At 39.2% G+C, this 21,301-nt stretch overlaps 1 protein-coding gene across 3 annotated transcripts in view; it reads left to right on the top strand.

Annotated features, from left to right (window-relative positions):
* Positions 1-21,301, top strand: part of XRCC5 (X-ray repair cross complementing 5) — a 53,078-nt gene continuing 31,777 nt past the window's right edge. Inside the window, exons 1-9 of one of the 3 annotated variants that reach the window (XM_015634369.3) lie at positions 1-497; positions 6,109-6,222; positions 6,605-6,788; positions 8,460-8,508; positions 10,049-10,171; positions 12,889-13,077; positions 16,003-16,117; positions 17,733-17,871; positions 19,938-20,050. In XM_015634369.3, coding sequence (XP_015489855.1) covers positions 6,145-6,222; positions 6,605-6,788; positions 8,460-8,508; positions 10,049-10,171; positions 12,889-13,077; positions 16,003-16,117; positions 17,733-17,871; positions 19,938-20,050 — 990 coding nt within the window. In that variant the 5' untranslated portion in view covers positions 1-497; positions 6,109-6,144. Of the gene's footprint in view, positions 498-5,036; positions 5,112-6,108; positions 6,223-6,604; positions 6,789-8,459; positions 8,509-10,048; positions 10,172-12,888; positions 13,078-16,002; positions 16,118-17,732; positions 17,872-19,937; positions 20,051-21,301 lie in introns of those variants that run through there. The other 2 variants (XM_015634368.2, XM_015634370.2) reach the window with 2 other exon arrangements.

Here is a 21,301-nt window from a genome sequence, read left to right as displayed (position 1 = left end):
TTTATTTTCTTATTCCTTTAGTAAGGCTTTGATGTTGTTTTAAATGCCATTCTCCTGCGCAAGCTTGGAAGTGTTGTGCACTTTGGTGTATGCCAAAATAGCTGCAAAAGCAGGTAGAGTGATCTATCTTAAGCTGTGCCTTAAGAAGTGGTTATTCCCAGGACTGGCTACCTTGGGATGTGCAGTGTCCTTTCATGACCTGGATGAAGACAAAATAGTTCTTCTGAAATCTGGAATTTCACCACAATGAGGGGGATGTAAAGCACCATGACTGAGAAGATTAGAGCTAAAAAAAATATCACTGCAATTTCATAAATGGATTGAAAGAGGAAAGAAACCAGGATTCAACTTGTTAGACATATGTGTCGTTCAGTTCATTTGGAATAAAAAACAGGAGGTGGAAGAACTATTGGATGGGCAGCAATTCTGCAGGACAGTACATGCAGGCTACAGAAGAGTGTGATTCTCAAGTGTGACTCCATGATAGTGTGAAGAAGGTAAAAAACACATGGGGGAAAATGGGCTGTAAACACTGTTGGCCTGTGATTTTATGCTTTCCCTCTCTGGCACTTGATAAGGCCTCTGCTAGTGTATGATAGCCAGTGGAAGGGGTGTTGTTTCTGCCTGAGAAATGTGTAATCACTGCATAATCTGAAGAAGAGAAAGGGAGGGAAAAGAGGAAGCTGTAAATTCAGCAGCTGGGGCGGGGGGTAGTGAGGAGGAAAAGCAACCGTGACACCCTTGTGGGAGAAGAACAGCAAACATGGAACCTTTGTCTCAGCTCCATGCAGAAGGATTTGAAGAGACATTTCTCCTCTGCAGTGCTATGGGCTTAGGAGTTCTGGGTGTGCTGCTTTGAAGTAGTTTATCGGTGTGATCCACCCATTTGCCACTATTCAGGAGCCCCTGAGCTGGAATGTGCATGGCAGGACACACCTTGAGTCAATATACTCTCCTATGTTTTTCTTTTGTGTCTTCAAGCAATGTTGGATGGTGTGGTGTAATCTTTCCTGTTTTGCTGATTTTCCTACTGCAGTAAAATCTTTGTTTCCCAAGAGGCTCATTTCTTAGCATTACATGAACTAAACTGAAAATGGACAGAGCGTGTAGACCAAGAGGTAAAAACTGTTAAATCTCCCAAATTATTTTTTAGAAGTTATTTTTCACTTTAATAAAGGCACAGTTTTTTAATGGGCCAAATGTTTTTGAGTCACTGACACAGAACAAGCCCTGTGGACTTAGAGCTGAACCTCAAAGCCAAAGACGAGTTTTGCTTTAGAGAGTGGCTCTTTGAGTTTTTTTCCCTGTAGATATATTCCACAGAAGCAACTAAACAAACACTCTGAGTTATCCCTTGGGAAGGGCCATCAGAAATCACTAAACAGACCTAATATATACTAGTGTTAGTCTGCACCACAGTTTTGGCTTGTGTTTTCAAGCAGGTGTTTGGAAAAGCCTCTTGGGAGAAGACAACTGCACACCTCACAAAGCCCAGCATAGGGGGATGCTAACAGATTTGCTTCCAAGCTCTGCTTTGTTTTGGATGCCAATTTCCCATCTACTTTGTCTTCCAGCTTTCTGCCAAGCTTGTGCTGGTGGAAATACAAGACTGATTGGTGTCACAGTGTGTTTGCCCTGCTTTGTTTATCTGTAGAAAATTCAGTTCATAATTCTTCAGTTTGCAGTTAGCACCCACTTTTATGTATCATTCCAGGCAAAGAATAGGTAATGATTGCAAAGTTATTTCTATTTTTCTGTAGAAAATTCTGCTTCATGTATCCATTTCAATAAAACTATTGGGCTAGATCCCAGATGGCTATGGTATTCATCTTTCTACCAGGCATTTATCCAAAGTTTTACCCTGTGGGTAAAGAGGGAGAAAGGCCAAGTCATCTTGCTACTTCTACATTTAAGTCATTTACATTTGCTCAGAGATGCCATAAGCAGCTGGGTCTCAGCTATAGCTCTCTGGGTAATACATTCCTTCTTGTAAAAAAACAGGGAAGCCATTTTCCTTGCTGCCTTGTAAAGGCATTCAATGAAGTTAAGCACAAAGCAGACCATTCATTGCTGCTTCCCAAAAGTGTACTTATTTAATCCAGGCTTGGTTTTGAGGGAGGGAATTAACCAAAAAAGGAACAAGCAGAGAAATGAGTGAGAACCTCACTGACACAGAGGTGGGACTCAGTTTGGTGTGAATGAGATTACAGCTGATCACCCTGGATCCTGAGTCCTCTAAGATGTCACATATTTATTATTTATACCCAGAGACTGACATTCCGTACAATAGAAATGGACAATTAATCACAGACTTCTCTTTTTTATTTTTTGCACACTTTTATAAGCAAAGATCCTCAAATCTAACAAGGCTAACAAAGCCCCAGTGTGCCCAGATGGAGTTGATTAGTCACATCTGATGATTACCAATAAGGGAGCTCTGTTCAGACTTGCAAAGGAAAAAGGAAATGTGGATTAAGGTTTGTTTCAGGAATTATTAACCAGTTTTCCTTTGAATGGTGGAAACAGCTCTGAAGAAACCTGGCAGCATGAAGGTGTGAAGTGGAAATGTTTAGGTTTATTGTTTGTGTATTTTGCCAGGGAGCTAAAAGCCCCCAGTTATGTCAGACTGAGAGCTAAAGGATAGGAATATCACAGATGGAGTTTCATGGTTATAGGTGTCTTTAGTTTTACTCAGACTTTGTAAGGAAATTGGATGCTGCTGCCTGGGCTGGGCATACAAAGCTCCTGCAATCAGAGGTTCACCATTCTGGCCCAAATTTGGTTTCCCTGACTAATGTTTGCAATTACAGCTCTAGCTGCAAGAGCTTAGACCAAAGCCTGGGATTCAGTTTTCATGTCAAATCTAGGATTCAGAGAGAAGGGCTTTATGTCAGTATTCTGTTCCAGCAGTCAGGGCTGGGGTTTCACTTTCCAACCCCAGCATAAATATAAAATGTTCATTGATCTTGATGCCTTGCAAAATGCTTTTCTTCTGGTGTGTGAAAAGCTGTTGCTGATGAAATTGGTGAATTCTTGTTTCTCTGTTCTTCCCTCATTTGTGTGCTCCATCTCCTGTCTTATGTCTAGAATTCAAGCTATGTTGGAAATCAGCTGGAGTGGGGTTTGCCTGGTTGTGAGCCCAAGGCGGGGCTTCTGGACTAAGATAATATCAGGAATAACAATAATGATAGTAAGCAGCCTGATTTCCTTGGCTGATTAATCTGAAATCTCCTTAGAGACATTCAGGAAGACAATGCAAGATTTTCTCTGGCAGTAACTGACTGGGGTTTTTTGTCTACCAGTTTCCCCTAAAATGTTTGTCACTTTGCCAAGCTGCTCTGTTCCTTTGATATGCAAAGTGCTTTGAAGAGAGAATCCCTCAATTACCAGTATTCCCAAGGCATGGCAATGTAGTAAGGAGGGAAAGGGGATTTTTGTCTTCAGACATCACTCAGTATAAAAAGAAAACACTTGTATTTGTAGGGTCATCTTCTGGTACAAGATTTTTGAAGTGTTCGTGTGATATTTACTCTTTTATACCTGTACTAGTATCACCACTTTGAGCTCTGTTTTGAGAATAATTATAGATAATATGTGGATTTTGAGATATACCTAGAAGTGAAAGACGCTGGTAATGGTATCCTCAAAGGATACAGGAAAGGCAATGCAGAACAAGTACTCAATACATGTGATGAAACACTTGCATTCTCATACATCTCTAATGATTTAATAGCCAATGGGCACTAAGATATTCCTGCCATAGCATCTATTTTACTAGGACTCCTTAAAATCAGTAGGTTCTAGTTAGACCAAACAGCTTGGATGTAGCATGGTTCAGAAAATCTATCTGTTGTTCATGGTGGGAGAAAACTAGTGTTGTGCCAGTGTTTAATGAAGCAATCCTGATTCCTGGGCAGAATGCAACTTTTGGGATGCTCCAGACAGCTGAAATCCCTGTGCTAGTGATGAAGGGAAATGGCTGCTCCCCATAGGCTGTGTCCTGTGGGACTCATGAAGAGGAGGCTGGATAGCCCTGGAGACAGCCCCTCTGGGGAGATGTGCTGGGTTTGGCTGGGATAGAGTTAATTTTCTTCACAGCAGTTGGTATGGGGATGTGTTTTGGGTTTGTGCTGAACACAGGGTTGATAATATAGAGGTATTTTTGTTATTGCTGAGCAGGGCTTACAGAGCCAAGGCCTTTTCTGCTTTTTGTATAGCCATGTTGGCAAGAGAGTTGGAGGTGACATGGTCGGGACAGGTGACCCCAGCTGCCCAAAGGGATATTACAGACCATATAACATCATAGTATATAAAGAGGAGAGGAGGAGGAGGAAGGGGGGGTATTTGGAGTGATGGAGTTTGTCTTCCCAAGTCACCATTACAAGTGATGGGGCCCTGCTCTCCTGGAGATGGCCGAACACCTGCCTGCCCTGGGGAAGCAGTGAATTAATGCCTTGGTTTGCTTTACTTGTGTGCATAGCTCTTGCTTTTTCTTGTTAAACTGTCGTCATGTCAACCGAATCTCAAAAGTTTTCCACCTTTAACCGTTCCGTTTGTCTCCCCAGTACAGCTGGCGTGGGGTGTGAGCTGCTGTGTGGGGCTGGGCTGGCACCGGGGTCACAGGGCCGTGGGTGAGGGATGGGGGAACCGGGAGGTGCTCTAGGACAGGACAGGGCACAAGAGCCTCTGAGACTTGCCCTGCGACTGCCTCTCCTCAGGGACCCCAGTGCATCCACCTCGGTGCATCCACCTCGGGCTTGTCCTCGGCTACGCTCTGATCACATTTTGGCCAAAACGAAAACCACACCTGCGAGATGTGGCACTTTGAGGGAGGGCTGGGGAAAGCCCTGAGGAGAAAGATGCGAGGGACACCCGACATCTCCCTCCCCTCTCCCACAGCCGGCCGTCCCCAGCTCAGCAGGTGCTGAACAGGGGCACGGCCGGGAGCGCCCCCGCCCGGGCCCCCGCCCGCCGCTAGGCGGCGCTGCCCCCGCCGCGGAACGCGAGGCGCCACCGCCGTGTTCCCGGGGGGACGCGGGACGCGCGGCGGCCGGAGCGCTGAGTGCGGCGCACCGCGTCCCGGCACGAGCGCCATGGCGTCCAGCGGCAAGGTGAGGGGGCCGGGGGTCCCGCTGGCCCCGGGCACACACATGTCCCCATCCCTGGCACCGGGTAACCCCTCCCCGTGCTGGCCGCCGAGCCGCTGCCGGTGCAAAGCTGACTAGCTCAGAGGGAGTCAGTGTTCCTGCTTTAGAGCACAGTCAGCTCCCGCAGCAGTGACTTTTGCTGTTGCTAGAATAACGGTAGAACGAGTGTTGCTCTGTTGAAAATGCGGTTTGTATGTGTGGTGTGTTTAAGGAAACTTGTTGGTGAAAGCTGTGTTAAGGTCTCTAGTTATACTGGGCAGTTTAGTGTCTGTTAAACGCAGCTTTATCTGTGCCGCTTTAACCATCTCTCTCTTTGCTCTGTGATAGTACTTGAGCACCGAGAGGTCAGAGATAAAGGCAGGCTTGTTCCATATCGCCCTCACCAGTAGTTGAGCTGAGCAGGTTGATTTATCTCAGGTGTGACAGGGCTGTCCTGCGGTCACACGAGCGGAGCATCGGGAAAGTGTCGCCTAGGACCCTGCAGCAGCCCTGGGTGCTCGGGTGAGCTGCCCAGAGGTCAATAATGGCTGAAGAGAGACAGAGGGGATACCGGAGGAGCTGCCCTCTTCCTGGAGGAGGATTCCACTTACCTGAACAGGCAGACAGCTTGGGCTTGCTGCCTTCCAGAAGGGCACGTCGGCGTTGACACTTGATTGTGTGTTTCATAGGCAAAACAGCAGCTCTTCCTCTGTGCTTCTTGGGCTTCTCTGCTGTCATCCTGCCGTCTCTGAAGAGAATTTTACCCCTTTTAGACAACAGGATGGATTTGACTGCCAGTTTTTGGGTATTTTCAGGGTTCTTCAACATTTCAGGGTCTTTCAACATTGTCTCTTATATTAACAGTTACTGTAAAAGAAACCACTTATAGTGTAGTTTGATTTTTAGGTGTCGTGTGTACCCTTTTAACTTTTTAAGTAATTATGCTTATATTTTATTTTTTATTCTTACTCATTCTTTCCAGGTGGCAATAGTGCTGTGCCTGGATGTAGGCCTTACAATGAGCAGCTCTTCCCCTGGTGAAGAGTCTTCACTTGAGCAAGCCAAGAAGATTATGACAAAGTTTGTGCAGCGACAGGTGTGTGCGACTTCAGAAATGTTAAAGAGGGAGAGGAAACAATTATATCTGTGAAACATTTTTCATAATTTACTCATTTACTAATAATTGAGACTTCAACAATTAATAATTACCACACAGAAGACTCATTTTGAGGGCTGAATCAGCCAATTTCATTTGTTTAATCCCAGATAACTGCTTGTCAGTTTGTTAATTTAATTATATCTAACTTTGTGAACTCGCTGTAAGGTTTCGTTTTGAGAGGATAGCATTGAATAAGCTAAAAAAAGTAAATCCATTGTAACGTTTCAAATTTAGTTCAGCTTGCTGTAAACTGCCTAACATAGTTGTGTATTAATCTACCTGTGTTTTTATACTGGTGCTGTGTTCTCTGTATTTGCAGGTTTTTGCTGAGAGTAAAGATGAAGTTGCTGTAGTTTTGTTTGGCACTAATGGCACTAGAAATGACCTTTCCAGTCAGGATCAATACCAAAATATTACTGTACATAGGTCACTAATGCTGCCAGATTTTGATCTGCTGGAAGACATTCAAGATGTGATTAAAGCAGGCTCTAAACAAGCAGACTGTATCCTTTTGCTTTTGAGGACTTCTTGAACTGATTCAGCTACGTAGGAGACAGGAAGGCAGTGTTGTGAAATTGGGCTCAGCCTCCCAAATTTTAGCTACTATCAAAGTTGAGCTAATTTGTGGTTGCAAGTTTTTCCAAAAGCGGATTTAGCTGCTTTTTGACATTCTTTTAGGCTAACAGATGTAATCTTGGCCTTAAAAGGAATCATTGCTTTTATGAAGTGTTCTGTTAATTAAAGAGAACAAAGATAGTGAAACAATTTTAGGCCTCAGATAAGGCATGTGTTTTTTAAAAATAGCATTACAGAACTTGGTTTATGCTTTTTAATAAAAATGTTATTTATGAAATAAGTCAGCAGAAGTACCAGAAATCAGACTGTCGTGGTTTAAGCCCAGCTGGCAACTCAGCCCCACACAGCTACTTCCTTATTCCTCCACCAGTAGGAAGGGGAGAGAACTTCCTTATTCCTCCACCAGTAGGAAGGGGAGAGAACTGAAAGGGTAAAAGGGAGAAAACTCGTGGGTTGGGAAAAAGACAGGTTAACAGGGAAGTTCAAAGCTGTGCACACAATCAGAGCAAAACGGAATTATTCACTACTTCCCATGGGCAGGCAGGTATTTAACCATCTCTAGGAAAGCAGGGGCTCCATCAGACTTACCAGAACTCTGAATATCCCCCCTCCTTTCTCCAGGCTGTACATGTTGAGTGTGATGCCAGTTGATGGATATCCCATTGGTCAGTTGGGACCAGCTGTCCCTGCTGTGTATCCTCTCAGCTTCTTGTGCCACCCCCAGCCTTCTCACTTGCAGGGTGGTACAAGAACCAGAAAAGGCCTTGACTGTGCAGGCACTGCTCACCAACCACTACAGTATCCCTGTATTATCATCACTGTTTTCAGCACAATTTCAAGACTCAGCCCCTTGCCAGCTCCTGTGAAGAAAACTGGCTCTATCCCAGAGAAAGCAGAATAGATCAGATTGATTTATTGATGAAGTATTTCTAACGTTGCCAAATATTGCTTCCTGGTTTCAATGCCATTCATGTTTGAATGTGTTCTGCTTTTAGTTACATATAGGGAGAAGAGTTTTCAAGGGTGATCTATCTAGTGTTCCTTCATGTGTTTCATTTACATACAGATGAGTTTCCTAGGTTGTCTCTCTCTGGCCATAAAGCGATTGCTGTGAGTTCTATCTGGGCAGTCAGACCTGTTTCAGAGAAGTGTGCAGCTAGTCAGCTGGCTCACACATTCCCAGTGGGAATTGTGATGAGGAAGAAACTAAGAGTTTGTCAGATGCAGGTGCTTTGAAGAAAAACTTGCATGATAAAATGATATATATTGAAATTTTGTTGATGGATTCAGAGTAACATTCTAAAGCTCCTATTATTGGACTTGAGCCTCTCATTGACAGTTGAGAGGCTGTGATCTGAAGTAGTCTTTTTAGTGTTCCATTGGGTAAGTGGGGCAGAGACAAGATTACAGTACCCACAAGTTATATAGGAATATAACACATTAGTTATTTGAAAAGTATTTACCTCAAAAGACTATTTCTTAACTAAAATGCATGTTTGCCAGTCTTTGAGAGGAAGTGAAAATGTAAAATTGTTTTATATGAAAAACACTTTTTGTTACTTGATTCATATCCTGAGATTTTTCTTAATTTCGCTTAGTTTTGGATGCTATTATTGTGTGTATGGACTTGCTTCAGAAGCAAACAATGTGAGTATGTAACCTGAAGTCTTATACAGATATCTGACTTTGCAGTGGTCTGTTTTCTTGTCAGTCTTATATTTCCAGTACATATAAACATAGGAAGTGCTTCCTTAAATAAAAATAAATAATAGAAAACCAACAAAAACCAAAAGAACTTTAAAGATAAACAGCACACTACAGAAGTTTCTCTGAAGAATCCTTGTGGGACATCTGACTTCTCCAGACAATTGGAGAGCTTTCTGAGGCAACTGGCAACTCTGTAGTAGAGCCATGAGCGTATTAATGCCATTAGAGAAGGCACAAAGCCTTCACATTCCTTGTCTTCTGCTTTCAAAATATGTTAATCTGGATGTTAAAATGCTTAGAAAAGGACTACTGAATTTAAATGGAATGGCACATTTTAGAAAGAAAAAAAGAAAACAAAACGAGAAAGGTGAATTTGTTCAACCTAGAAATGTAAAGACTGTTTGTAAATATGGAGGCTGTAGTAAATAATGGTGCAGAATGAAAAAACACTCTTTAAGCTGAGAAAAAAGGGTGACATCAGTGTTACAAAGTTGTCAGTGAAGGTACTTAGGCTGGCAAGGTGTTTCTAACACTCTGTCAAGTAGTGGTGCAGGGAAAGGAAGGTAACTTTACTTCCTTTCAAAACAGAGCTTAAGCATGTTTCTAAAAAGGTTATGTGATCTAATTGTGAGTGCAGAAGACTAGACTTGGTGATGCAATTTGTATTTTTATGAATACAGTCTAATCAGCGTGGGAAGCTGTATGCTTCCCAAATTCCCAAATTTAATAGTTAAAACTGAGTTGTGAATGAAAACGACTGTGTTTATGGCATTATAGCCTTGAATAGCTATGGAGCACCAGATTTTGTTGTAGCCTGTATACACCAAGCCCTTTGATACGGAGTTTGCCTTCATTAGAGAAAATACTATAGGGTAAAAATACAAGAAAATCTTATGTTTGATTATCCAGATCAAACCCGTACCAATTCAACTGAATTTTGTTCTGTCATTGGCCAGCCCTTCTGATCTGTACTGTTACTGCTTCTTAATCTATTGAGTAGTCTTGAAAGTCCATCTTCTCCGATGAATTTACTGAATTAGACTACTAAAATGGAACCCCTACCAGCAACAGTAATTTAAAATACATTTTCACAAGAACAGACTTAACATCTGCAAAGGAAATAACCAGTGTAATCCATAAACAGCCTATTTTATTAGCATTTTATCCACACTGGTGAAAATTGGCAGAATTCAATTCATTTAGATGTAGTTAGTGATTTATACAGTCACAGGGCTAGAGTCCTCAATTTTAGGGTAGAAAGGAGAAAGGAGAATCATATAAACACTTAGGATAAATAATATAACCTATGGTAGAATAACTTCTACCAGGTAATTTATTTGGTTTCCTTCATTTTACAAGTATATTTATTTGGTAAAAGTAATTGCAAATATATTACTTTTGTTACTATTTTGTAAGGAAATAATTTTTAAATGGCCTTATAATATCTTCAATATATGTAAATGTTTTTCTCTATTTTAAGTGGAAAGAAATATGAGAAGAGACACATTGAACTGTTTACAGATCTTAGTAGTCCTGTTAGTGAGGATCAGCTGGGAATTATCATTGCTAACTTGAAGAAAACAGGAATTTCACTTCAGTTTTTGTAAGTATAAAAAGGACTGTTAGGTACTATGCCATTTTTTAAAGGGAAGTTATTCTTTCTTAATAATTATCTTGAAATAGCTGGTGATCCACTGGTTTATGGTTTCTATAAAAGTGTAGCAGTAAGTAATGTGATTATTATAAGTACTTCTGTTAGTTATATGTATCTTGAATTCCAGTTATGAGCCAGGTCCCCTTGATTAAGTAATGTGCAAATAAATGTTAAGATGATGGTTTCTTCTCCTCTTAAGCTTATAGCTTAGAGCCAGAGTCTAAAGTGGGAGACAGAAGGACAATATAAGTAGAGAATTGGGAAACAATAAGCCAAAAATAGCCTTAGAAACAGTGGTTTTGTCACAGCAACAGCCTAGATCCTTTTAGGTAAGGACATTACTGGGAAGAAATAATGAGGTATTGTTACAGATATTAATAGCTTGATTCTGGTGTCAATAGAGGAGCAGATCTGAATAGAAGGGTTATATTCACAATGATGGCTTGGGAAATGGAAGCAATGTCTTAAGTGTTAGAACAGGAATCCCTTGATTGTAATGCTGTAGATATAGGCATTGATCCAAATAGTCAATGGTGGTCTTAAGGTCTGTATTAGCTGATGCATGTGATGGCTTCTGGAAGCTGTGAGCCTTCTAGAGTTTATTTTAAAGCCAAACTTTATGTGGCTGTTTATGAGAAATATTTTCACAGGAGAAAGTTAAAGCCCTAGTTTTCTTCTGACCATGTACTTTTTCCTAGATCCATCATTCTATAAGGAACAATGTTGTGAACTTAATAGTGAATTAATTTAAGCCATTTGCCAACCCATCTGGAAGATAAAGAAGCGGTTAGGTAGGAAAATGTGACTAAAAATCATGGTCTGATCCTCCACAAAAAAATCTTTGCATTTGCTTAGGGGGACGCTGGGTGCAAAAATGTCAGGTTCTGTCTACATAGCAAAAGCAGTTATGCTTCCAATGTGACATGTCCCTCCTGGCTTATTTGAGCTGTTGTTGGCACTGGAGGCAGTAGAGGTACAACACCATGAATCTGAGTACCTCTGCCAGTCAGAGTACATCTTTTGGAGCCCTGGTATTCTGCTGCTGCTCCCTTGTCTACAAAGCACAAAAGAAATGTTGCTGTTACAGCACTGACTGCAAGTTTGCACCCTGTCTACCAGCCATGGGAGCAAAGGATTATTTGATTTTTACTTGTACAAATGCAAAATGTTTATTTAAAAATAATTTCTTGCTTAGCCTTTTGTTATAACCTATATTTCCATCTCTTATACCCTGTTCATAGACTAGGTTGTAGCTTGCAGCAGATAGTTTGTTTTCCTCCCTGTTTCCAGGTGCCAAACACATGCTGAGCACTGTGTAGTGTTGGGTATTATGTACTTCTCATCACAGTAGTCTCTGGGCATTATATAGTGAATGTAGCCTAACTTTTATCTGTCAGAGGTTTGAAGCTTTTTTGATGTTGCCATATCAGCTTAAAAATTTCAGTGGAATCTGCTTCCTAAAAAGGTACGGAATGCTTTCCTGAAGCTTGATCTTTAATTTTGCTGTATGTGACACTGTTGTGCATAGTGTTAACTCTGCTTATTGTGTGTTGCTTCATGGATAAGTTTAGTGAGGACTAATGAGGTGAAAGTATGGAAGAGATGTGTAGGCTGCTTTTTAAAAAACATAATACAATGCTAAAGTTATTTTGCTTTGTAGAAATGTGGTAAAAGGTATCATGTGGTTCATTCAAAAATGGATCAGATGGAAGACCTGAAAAATCTGCAGGTGTTTTCAGGGGCACGGAGTTGATCTTATACATCTCTCTCTGTTGTGTTTGTTATACTCAGTTAACACACTTCTATATTCTGAAGAGCTGCAAAATCATTTTATCTATAACCCCTGGCTAAATTTTAAAATCTGATTCATGAAGTGCAGGAAAAATGTGTCATCTTCAGTCAGAAATTCACCCAGTGTTGTAAGCTATTAAAATCTCAAAGAGTAACATTTGTTCCAGAAATACCTAATAGCTCCACTGCAAAGAATGTCCTGCTTGCTGGCATTTGCAGCTGATACAGAGTCATAGGCCTGGGATGGCCTTTAACAAGTCATCTAGAGCAGTCCTCTACTGCAGACTGGGTCAGCTCTATGTCTGTCATTGCTGAGCAGTGTTTGTCTAACCTTCTGATAAAGATTTGCAGTGATGGAGACTCTTCTCTCTCCTCAGGCAGTTGGTTTTAAAGATTATGGTTTGAAATGCCTTTATCAGGTTTTTCACTATCTGACCTGACTCCATGATGTGATTGGAGTGCAGGCAGAATACAAAGAACTGATTGTTTCCTTCCTCTCTGCAACAGCTTTTTATATTTAAGGCTGTCTTGCCCTCCAATTCCCTCCTCTACGGGCTTTATTTTGTTCAATCTTTTTTAATGGATCTTGCTTTCTAATCAGCATTGGCTTTACTGTCTAATCTATTCCTGTATGTGGATGTCTTTACTGATGCACAATACCCAGAGCTGGTGCATCACTCTGGTCAAGACATTTCCAATGCCAAGTAGACTTGAAATAATGCTTAATTTGTTTTGCAAGTCCTGTGGCTCTTTATACATCTGTCTGCAGCTAGATAGAAATAATTGATCCTGAGAACATTTTTGTTTTGTTTGTTTTGATTGGTTATTTTAATAAGGAAGAAAGTTAAACTAACTGCTTCTTCTTTTCTTCTTAGTCTGCCATTTCCAGTGAGTGTTGATGGTGGAAGTGGAGATACAAGTGCCAGTGTACATGCTCATATACACAGAAACTCTTTTCCAATAAAGGGTTTAACTGAACAACAAAAGCAGGGTATTGATGTGGTGAGGAAACTCATGTATACTTTGGATGAAGAAGGAGGGCTGGAAGAAATTTATACTTTCAGGTAAATTTGGCTAAGCCTGATTATTGTACTATGTATATACTTCGTGATTTCTTCTCCAAAAGATGAAGTAATCAGTTGTGTCACAGTTTCATTGAAATCAGTGAATTTTATGACTTATTGTACCCTCAGTCCCTTTCATACCACTTCTTCAGTGACTTTAGAATAAGTAGAAGAGCTTAGAGATTTCAGGGCAAAATTAATTTTCTGTATTTAAAGAAAAAAATCAGCTTTCTTCCATCTTTAGTGTTGGAGAATTTTGGAGGGAACATTTCTGTAAATGTCATTTCAAAAATGTGTTTTAGAAAGAAATGGAATTTGTGGCATAGTGCAGCTTGAATATCTGCATTTAATTGGTAGCCTTTGTTCCTCGGTCACAGACTTCTTTTAGCTCACTGGTTTGATAAACTCCCACGAATTCTTTGAGTAAATGTTGTTTGTTGAATTCTCCTCTTTAATCACAGTCTACTGTGCCACCGTGACAAACAATTTATTTTGTTGTTTTTCATTTTTCTTGCATTAAGAATGCAAAAATTGAAAGATGATTTTTCACTTCTTGTTTCCCCAATGAAAGAATAAAAATTTGTGTATCTTTGAAAAACTGTAGCTAATGATATATCCAAAACTTTTCTACGCAGATGTTGTCTCAGTTGGGAAACAGGCAAAATGCATCTACGTGCCTTATCATAGTCTGATGTTACTGTCTCAGTAGTTCTCTTCTACAATTATGAAAAGTGATCCTTTAGACAATGTGGTTTTCAGGAAGCTTAGCAGACCATAGCTGTAATGTTGTTATCAAAGCTAATTTATTAGCTTTAATTATCTAAAAAAGGTAATTTTTAGATGAGGACTGTCCCTGTAGGTTTGTGTGCTGTAATTAATCAGTTTATTTGTGGGATTTCCTTCCCTTCCCCAGGTCAGCTGGTAAGCTTTGCACCTCAGCAGCCTGAGAAGCTGCTCCTAGAGCATCAGTGTGCATTAGTGAAGAGACACGTGTCTCTGTGTTCTGTACTAGTCAACAGAGCAGTCTGAGTCTCTAGAAAAAAGCAGGCTTTGTCACTGCTTCAGAGACTGCAGAGAAAAGCAGAATCTTCCCTGGCCCGTTTATCCTTTAGGATAATCCATATGCATGAACCTACCATGTGGCTTGGCCTCTTTATACTTTTTTTATCACAGACTCTTGCTATTCTACAAGCTGTCTTTGTGCCATACTTTCAGGGGAAATCCAAAATCTCTGGATAAATAGGCATTTGGCTAGTAGATTAAAGCTTTAGTTGGAAAAGTTGTTTAAGAATATGTGAGGGTTTAGATGCAATTAAGTTGCTTATCAAGCTTTAACAAGTCAGCTTTGCAAATCTGTCATGATAATTGGCCAATGCAGATAGACTCTCCATTTTCCTAGATTCATTATTCCTGCTGTTAAAAATATATCAACTCTTGTAAAAATAAATTAACCATGCCAGGAAAGTGAGGAGATTTTGCTGTGTTTTTTGTAGTTATGATACTCGGCCTATTAGACAGGTGGCACTTCTGCTGCCTCTGGGTTTTGGGGGAAGGGATTGCAGAGCAGAAGAGAAAGATTGTGTTCATAAAATACAAGCTAAAATGTACATTTGCAAGGTTTGTATTGACTGGATCATCTTTGATAACAGGCAGCATTTTTCTTCTATAAATATAAGAAATTAAAGGATAGAGATAATAAATTGAGCTTAAATTACATTTTTAGGCATTTGGCACTTATGTATTTGATTTTTTGTACTCATCCCTGAATATATGTGTTACAGTACTCTTAATGATATAGTACCATGTTCTTTTTTAAAATCCTGTATTGATGTCTTTATTGCTAGAAAAAAAAAAAGTCTTCCCTTACTTTTCCTAAGGAAAAAAAAAATGTAAAAAAGGAAATCCAATGTTTATCTCATATAAAAATCCGAGTGTGTTTTTGCCTTTCATTGTACTTTTGGACTTCAATGAAACAAACCCTGTTCATACCAGGAAACCTGAAAAGTAGAATGCCAAGTTAAATTCTGTACTGATCTTGAGTTGATCTTGATTTGTGCCAGACAAGTGCTTTAATCAAAAGAGTGGTAGATTCCAGGTTTTATCATAATGTGAAAAAGAGGAATTCAACTTTGTTTTATCATGCAATGAAAGAAAAACAAAAAAAAAGTTCTTTCTCTGTGTTGGAATTTTACAGCCAAATAGCCAATACTGAAAATAGCTGAAAGTTGTTTGGGGAGAAAGCCTATTTGAATTCACAATGATATATTATAAATTACTGTGAATTGTTAATTTTGGATGCTGTTGCTAAAAGTTGTGCAATTAAATTTACGCTTTTTAGTGTAAAGTCACTACAGTTCCTTTTTTTATATTTTTTTAAATTTGTATATCTCCTATTTAGGCTAGAAATAGTTGAAGTAACCTCTTTCACTCTGACAGAATGCCCTTTAATGCATTCACTAGTACTGTATAAAAAAAAGTGTCAAAAGTTTATTTCCACATAAACAAAATCCTGTTAATTGAAACTGGATTCTTTATTTCTTCACTAGAGAAAGCATTTTATCACTTAGAGAGCCTTTTCTAATTTGTGTTGTTCAGCTTGCTACATGCCCTAATTGGGTGAGCACAGATAAATGGGAAGTGCTTGATTGTGTAGTTTTATCACTAGATGTAACACAGGGTCTTTAAGCCCTAATGTCACACCATCATAAAGGCTCAAGATGGGGATTATCTTCTGTTCCACCTCTTTTTTTCATTCTCTTTTCTGACAATGGGTAATGATAAGATTATTGATAGAGTTTATTTACTTTGTGCAATCTGAGATGAAACAGTTTGGACTCCTGCATTTCCTTAAGGAGAGTGTATTGTCTGTAATACTTATTAGAGTCCACCAGAGTTCATTTCTGTTTTCCTGATTCCTTCATTTAGAGAGAGCCTGGAACGTCTTTCAATGTTTAAGAAAATGGAAAGAAGGCCTATGCCTTGGCCCTGCCAGCTCACTATTGGTCCCAATTTGTCTATAAGGATTGTGGCCTACAAATCAGTAAGTGTACAAAATGATGTGTTTTAGTGTAATTTGGCAGCAAGTTAGGTGCAACTGCATGTTTGTTTTTTTTTCCTTAAAGCTAAAAAATAAGGATTAAAAAAATCCAAATAATTAGCTAGAGATTTTTCTTTGGTTAGAAGCCAGTACATCTAAAATTGTGGTTCCCACAGCAACTTTAACTTCACCATACATGTTAAATAACTAAAATTCTTAAGGTGCAGAAATAGGAGTAATTGCTATCTACTCTGGCACTAAATGGTATTGAAGTTGATGACCGTTTAAGAATGCTGTGATTGAAGATTTATATTCAGCATAAGTGATACGTGAGACTATTTATATTTCTTAAGCCCTAAGGCTTGAGAGGAATTTTGGACATAAGATTCCAAATGTGTGTGTAAAATGGTGGGTGTAAATGTTTTACCAGCCATTGTTTCAAATCACATCTGTTGTTATTTCAGACTTGGAATAAAAGATCTGTTTTTCCAGCTTGTTTGTACTATTTGGCAGAGCTTGGGCCCAGTCTGTTTCTTATGGTTTATATGGTTCTTTTAATCAGTGCTAGGAAAAAAATAAGTGTACTTAAAGGCAGAAAATGTCCAAATTTTTAGTTATAGTTAATAGGTAACTGTGTAGTGTGGCAGTATTGATGGATCTGGTGAGGTGGAGATTAATTGGTTTGTTATTTCAACACAAGACTGAGTCTGATATTAAGATGAAATATGTTTGAGAGAGCTGGGTATGCTAGCCTTGAAAGACATCAACATTCTATTTATAGTTATTACTAATTTTTTTATTAGTCTATTGTGTCAGACCAGTGCAAATAGATAGAAAGAGTCCTTTCCCAAATATGTTTACACACAGAATAAAGTAAGATTGGGAGAATAAGCAGTGTGAACTGAGTGACTGGCCTGAAGTCATAGAGCAGTCATACTGACATAATCTGTTCTGTCTTTCCTGTTTTCTGCTCAGGTCTACATTTTTCTTTTCATGTACCGACTATACCATCAATTTCACTTAAGCAGAGAGAAAAGAAAGTAGTTTTATTTCCCTGTAGTTGGGAAACAGTTACTCTTTGTAAATACTTATTCCTTCTTTCCCTCCCAAGTGCCATAATGCAACTGGGATATTTTTGCCTTTTGGGGAAGTTGCAGTAATATAAGGTATTTTTATCCTGTAGTGTAGTAAGCCTGATGGAAAATGTGGCCAAGCAAGCTGCGTGAACATTGAGTCTTACTGTATCAATAACATAGTTCTTAATGCTTTGTCAAAAGTATCTATACAGTTGGAGGTAGTAAATTGCATAGCAAGCAAGTTATACATAACCTGTGTATATCCTTTGACTCAAAGACTTCCTCAAATGGCTTAACCTACAGGTTTAATGAATAACCAGGAGAAGCTGTCAGTATGCTACAGTTCACGTGTTAGGTCTCATACAGATGAAGCGGTGCTGAAAGCACAGTGGTGGCAGCCAGAGATGCATTATTTGACACTGTCTTTATTAGTTGGCAAAACAATGCAGCACTCAGGCTAAGGATTTTTTGTGTGTTCTGGTAAGTACTCTGGGTCCCACTGAAATGTTAAACATTCCTTTTCTTTGAATTCTGATACCCAGGTCACAGAAGAGAGGGTGAAAAAACTTTGGACAATTGTGGATGCTAAATCCCTCAGAAAAGAGGATGTGCAAAAGGAAACTGTTTACTGCTTGAATGATGATGATGAGACAGAGGTTCAGAAAGATGATACTATTCAAGGTACAACATCTTTATGTTCACCCTGAAGACAAAGGGAAGATAATGGCTTGGACTTTTAGGTGACCTAAGGGCCTCTTAGTTTTATACCTTGAAGCCTAGCTATGATCTTAGAATGTAAGCTCTGTAGGCTGATGGAACACGGAGACTGTTACATGAGACTTTGTTTTCACATATTTAAAAAAAAATAAATCTTACTTTGCCAGTAGTAGGAATAATAATAATAATAGGAATAATAATGACAATAGGAATAATAATAATAGGACTAACAACATCAATAATAATAATAACAACAGATGGAACTTGGAAGGCACTACAGTGTTCTCAACTGTGGAAGGCCATACCTCAGTTCTGTAGTTTGTAGTTGTGCTACCACTATTCTGTTTTTAGATCTTCAGTTGTACTGATAACATGAATACTTTCATAGTGCTGCTTTTTTGTAGATGAGCAAATGCTCTAGTTATTCTGCACTTGGAAAGATGAAGCCATCAAAGGAAGGTTTAGTGTTCAAGAGTACTAGCTTTGCTGTACTGTAACAGGATCAATCTGAAGTAGGTGTATGCAAAATACTTTTTATGACCTGCAGCTTCTTTCTGAGCAGATTAATTTCCTTGGAAGTCTACCGGCCCCAGAAACAGCAGGAAATAGTGTACTTACTTTTAAAGATGGAGTTAAGCAAATCTTTTTCATTTTCTGTGATTATATAGATAAATTTTGTTACTGTTTTTTTTTCCTTTCCTTTTCTGTTTCAATCCTATGCAAGTAGGGCAAGTATATTAACTATAAAGAGCAGAACAATTCAGATAACAGTATAGAGAGTGCTGTCAAATGAATAACATAAATTGAAAATTAGAATAAGCTGTGTTTTTCATTTAATCTATTTCAATTTTAGCTTTCATAGGTGTTTCATAGCAGTATCAGATAAAGTCCCAACGACAATATGACCTTCTTTAAACAGAAATGATGGTTAAAAAAACAGTCTAGTTATGTTTTACAACTTCAAAGCTGTGTGTAAAAAAAAAAAATCCACTTCTTACAGAGAATGCATTTTGAAGGATTTGTGACTGGTTCTCAGCTAATCTCCTGACTGCTTAAGTTAGTAAGTAGTTGTGAGATACTAGTAAAAAGAAGTGGTGAGCAAAATAGATACAGGATTTTCCTATCAGTGGTGTGATATTTCTAATGCTAAAAGAGCTTCTGATGCCTCCTGGACTTCTGTGAATCTTTTGAGAAATGTCATAATTAGACAATATTTTATATTTGCAGCACCCGTACTGATATTTTCATTCTGTTGGTGTGTTTGCTTTCCAGTTTGTAGGAAAATAGATCTGTTTGTAGGTTTTTCATCCAGGGATTTATCTCTGTTCCTTCTTTGTTCTTCACACCTGAGGGATACCATCCTTAGTCTGTGGTAATATAATAAAGTGATGACGTTACAGGGAGGATATTGAAAGCTGAGATAGGAGAATAAGCAATTGGAGCAGATGATACCTCTGAGAAATTACAGCTTCCTGTTTTGTGGATGTATGCCTGTAATGTATGGCACAGGAAGTAAAACACAGAAATATATAGGAAGATCAGTTCTGCATACAGGAGTGTTTTCATTTTCCATTGTGTATCTTGCTTCCACTGTTAGCACATTTTATTCTCTGAATCTCTTCTGGTGTCACCTCATGTGGTATGATTTGTGGTATGTTTGAGGTTGCTTGTATTATGTTTGCAGAGAGTGTTGCAATCTGTTTGCTGAAATCTATTCTGATTTGCTTAAATCTATTCTGTGAGCGTAACTTTGTTAGGCAAGATGTTCTCTTATTTTCTTTCCTGCTCTCTGAGGGTACTTGTGTTACATAAAATGATGTAGAAGGAGTAGTGCAACTGCTGTTCACGAAGTACAAAATGTGTCTATGGGTGTTTGGGGTTTTTTTTGCTAACAGGGAAAGTAATTTGATGAGCATGTGTGGAATGTAGCTGTGGGGCATGAATGCATTGTTAAAATATTCAGGGAGCTAATTTTGGTGTTAAAATTGTAGGCCCATATGCTTACCAGATGCTCTTCTCTTGTTCTCCAGGTTTTCGGTATGGGAGTGATATAGTTCCTTTTTCCAAGGAAGATGAAGAGCAAATGAAATACAAAACAGAAGGAAAGTGTTTTTCTGTTTTGGGATTCACTAGATCCTCTCAGGTGTGATACTAAATGTCTTCCCATTCAGCTTCCTGGGTTATTCAAGACAATTGATCTTGGTTAGAATTCAGTAAAGTCATGGTGTTGTATTGAGTTTCAATATTGGGAATGGGGCATCTCCACTCAGGTATGCAGGGGTGACTTACTTGCTGATTCTAGTAATTCATGTAAACAGTATGTAGTCTTGTGAAGGAGAGGAGCTTGTAAATGTGGCCATTGAACCCTGAAGTGGAGCCAGAGGTATTTCAGCTCACAAGCTTTAATAGTCTGTCTTCTGTTCAGCTCACACAGCAACCTTTCTGGGCTTTGTCCAGCCAAGAGTAAGACTGCTTCTTAACAGAAGCTTCTCCCTCAGCATTAAAGTAATATTAAAGCAAGACTGAAAGCTGACTCCATTAATTCCCAATTCCATAAGGATTAGTTAGTGAACCATGACTTGCCTCTTCTTTCTATTGTGATAAAACTTAAATGTAGTGAAGACTTCTTAGAACTTAGACATCATTCAAAAACTCTTCATATTTCCACAAGGTGCTTGGTGTTTGTAACGCACTTATCTCTTAATTGTGGTATTGACTTTGCTATTTGCTGTCCCTGACAGTTTTAAGAAACTTTAAGCAAGTACCTTAATAAAAGTTATCCAGCTCAAGGTGATTTCCTTCAGAAAATCCAGGACTTAAGCATTGGCAAAGCCTTAGGCAAAGGCTTAACAAAACTATTCTTGAAGCTGGACACATGAGGAAAGAGTACAGAGATATGAGTGCCAAGTAATTACTGTGAATATTAAGTTGCTCCCCATCTTTTTTCTCCAGCATATTGCTCAGGGTGACTGAAACTTGACTCATCTTTGAGTTATCCACACCTAGTTCTCTTCACCAGTCAAAACTGAAATGAAATCGTAGGGCCATTCTACACCTGTTCTGACAGCTCCTAGCCCTCCTGCTCTTTGAAATCTCTCACTGCCTGGACAAAGTAAAAGGCTAAGGCATCATCACCTTTACCATCAAGGAAGGATGCTCATGAAATAGGAAGCATCTGTGGGAGCTTACTCCCAAATGGATGTAACTAAACATCTTCTAACTTTACAGGTGTCACAGAGACCTTGTGCCTGTTGCTAGATATGTCATTAGACTATGACAGTGCAGTGTTCCTAAACAAAATAACTGAGGAGCCAGGAAGTTACATGATTTACTGAAATGAGGAGCCAGCCTAACTGGAAACTGTAACCTGGTTGCTCCTTGAGGACCTTCAAAC

This window comes from Parus major, chromosome 7 (genome assembly GCF_001522545.3).
Source record: "Parus major isolate Abel chromosome 7, Parus_major1.1, whole genome shotgun sequence".
NCBI classification, from domain to species: Eukaryota; Metazoa; Chordata; class Aves; order Passeriformes; family Paridae; genus Parus; species Parus major.
Note: the sequence above shows the minus strand (reverse complement) of the source record. Positions and strands in the feature narration are given on the sequence as shown.